This window comes from Geospiza fortis, unplaced genomic scaffold, assembly GCF_000277835.1.
Source record: "Geospiza fortis unplaced genomic scaffold, GeoFor_1.0 scaffold408, whole genome shotgun sequence".
Classification (NCBI taxonomy): Eukaryota; Metazoa; Chordata; class Aves; order Passeriformes; family Thraupidae; genus Geospiza; species Geospiza fortis.
Window position 1 is genome coordinate 3,548,847 of NW_005054330.1, and position 1,907 is coordinate 3,550,753.

A 1,907-nucleotide genomic window follows, 5' to 3' on the forward strand; every position below is an offset into this window, starting at 1 on the left:
CTGTTTGTGCGGTTTCTTGGATGTCCTGTGAAAAGCACAGTACTTCAGAGTACACTGAACAGCATATTTAACCCTGTTTGGGGTTTTTTGCCTGAGGATTTATTGAGGCTCAACACTATATTAAATTAGATGAATGAGCCACGTAAAAAGAAATTTCATAAATATTAAGGTATTATGCAGCCAATAGACTCTTTCCTGTGAATATAATAATAATAAGAGGCTGTTCTAACACATGGACTATTTTTGTACTAGAATTTGCTAACTTGTAATATGGAATTTTATTTGGCCGATAATCAGGCTGTCACTACAAAGTCATCTTGTAGGAGTTTAATTACAAAGGCTATGTTTCAAAGTAATTCTACCAAATTAACATGTCATCATCAGGTTTTTAATTTTTCAATGTTTGTAAAAGGCATTTGGGGGGAGGGGGAGGGATACAATGGGGTGGCTCTTTTTGTAAGTACAAAATAAAAGAACATTGCATTGGTTTAAAAAAAAAAAACAAAAAGCGAAAACATGGTCTTGAATTATTGCAAAGAGCACAGGCATCTCCAGAAATGTCAACACAGGCTGAATCACGGTAATGTGTCTGGAAATAAATAATTTTGTCTGGATGATCTTTCCTCAGAAAGCACAATTGTCTAGACAAGTGCTGGTGATGGCTGTGGACAATTCCAGTGTTTGCCCCTGGAGCCCATCTCAGCTGAGGGAGCAGGAGCTGTGGGAGTGCTCGTCCTGTCAGGGAAAGCTCATCCTCTCAGGGAATGCTCATCCTCTCAGGGAATGCTCATCCTCTCAGGGAATGCTCATCCTGTCAGGCAGAGCCAGCAGACTCCCTCACACTGAGCAGAGTGCCTGCACTGCAGCAAGGAAGGAGCTTTCTGCAGTTATGGCTGTGTTTTCCTTGTGGAGTGCTTTTGGAATTCCACTGAAAACAAATCAGGTTGTTTTCTTTTGGTGCTGGGACAGGACCAAGTGAAGGTGTTGGTTCTTTGCAGGCCCTGCTGTGTGGATGTGCCTCAATGCCTTGCTTTGAAATGTTTTTAAGTAAGAAAATTGTAATGATTAAATGTTAGATTAAACCCTTGCAAAATTAAGATTTAAACCCTTGCAAAAGGGCAGTTTCTCCCCTAAACATCAGACAAACAATATCCTTCCCCTCAGCCAGGACAAGGAGTAGCTGTGCTGCTGTGGCCAAAGAGAACCAGTTGTAATGTTGTAAATCATTCATTTGCTGTTGCCAGTTAGACTACACTGGTGGGAACAAGTATTCTGTTCCTCAGAGGAGAGCCATGACAACATGGAATCATGGACTCTCAGAAATCATTTAGTGTAACCCCCTGCAAGCAGAGCAGGATGTGCTCACCTTGTGCTCAGGGATGCAGCCAGGGATCAACTGATGGGATTGAAACAGGAGCTGAACACATCTTCTGGGAGCCTGGTGCAGTCAGTGGGGTCTGGCTGTCAACTCCCATGGATGTCACTCCAGTGGCTCTGCGTGGGCAGTGCCAGGGTGATGGTTTAACAAGGAAAGAAAAAAGGAGCATGAATGGATTTGGAGGTGTTTGATAAGTGAAAGCTCCATGAATCTGGCTGTTTCATCCTGCTAAAGACAAGGGATCCAGGTTGTGATCATCCTCTGTTCAGCCTTGGTCACACCAGTCCTAAGGGACAGTAAATTCTTTAAGTCTTTGAAGAGACACTGAAATACTTTTTTGTGAAGAGCTGTATCCATATTAAGACACCAAGTAGGTTTTTCTACCCATTTTTTCTTGGGAGGTTCTGTCACTGACCAACAGACGAGGAACACAAAGATTTAAATTCCGGGCAAGAAAACATGTTTTAGTGAAGCGGCAGCCCTGGAAAGCTGCGCTGAGGTCTCAGCCTGAACATCCCGGCCATCCCGG

The 1,907-nt window shown here is 43.2% G+C and overlaps 1 protein-coding gene across 1 annotated transcript in view; it reads left to right on the plus strand.

The window, feature by feature from the left end:
- Nucleotides 1–516: 516 nt before the first annotated feature.
- Nucleotides 517–1,907, plus strand: part of PPIL2 (peptidylprolyl isomerase like 2) — a 69,650-nt gene continuing 68,259 nt past the window's right edge. The window contains exon 1 of the mRNA XM_005421460.3: nt 517–580. Within this exon, the coding sequence (XP_005421517.2) occupies nt 517–580 (64 nt within the window). The remainder of the gene's footprint in view (nt 581–1,907) is intronic.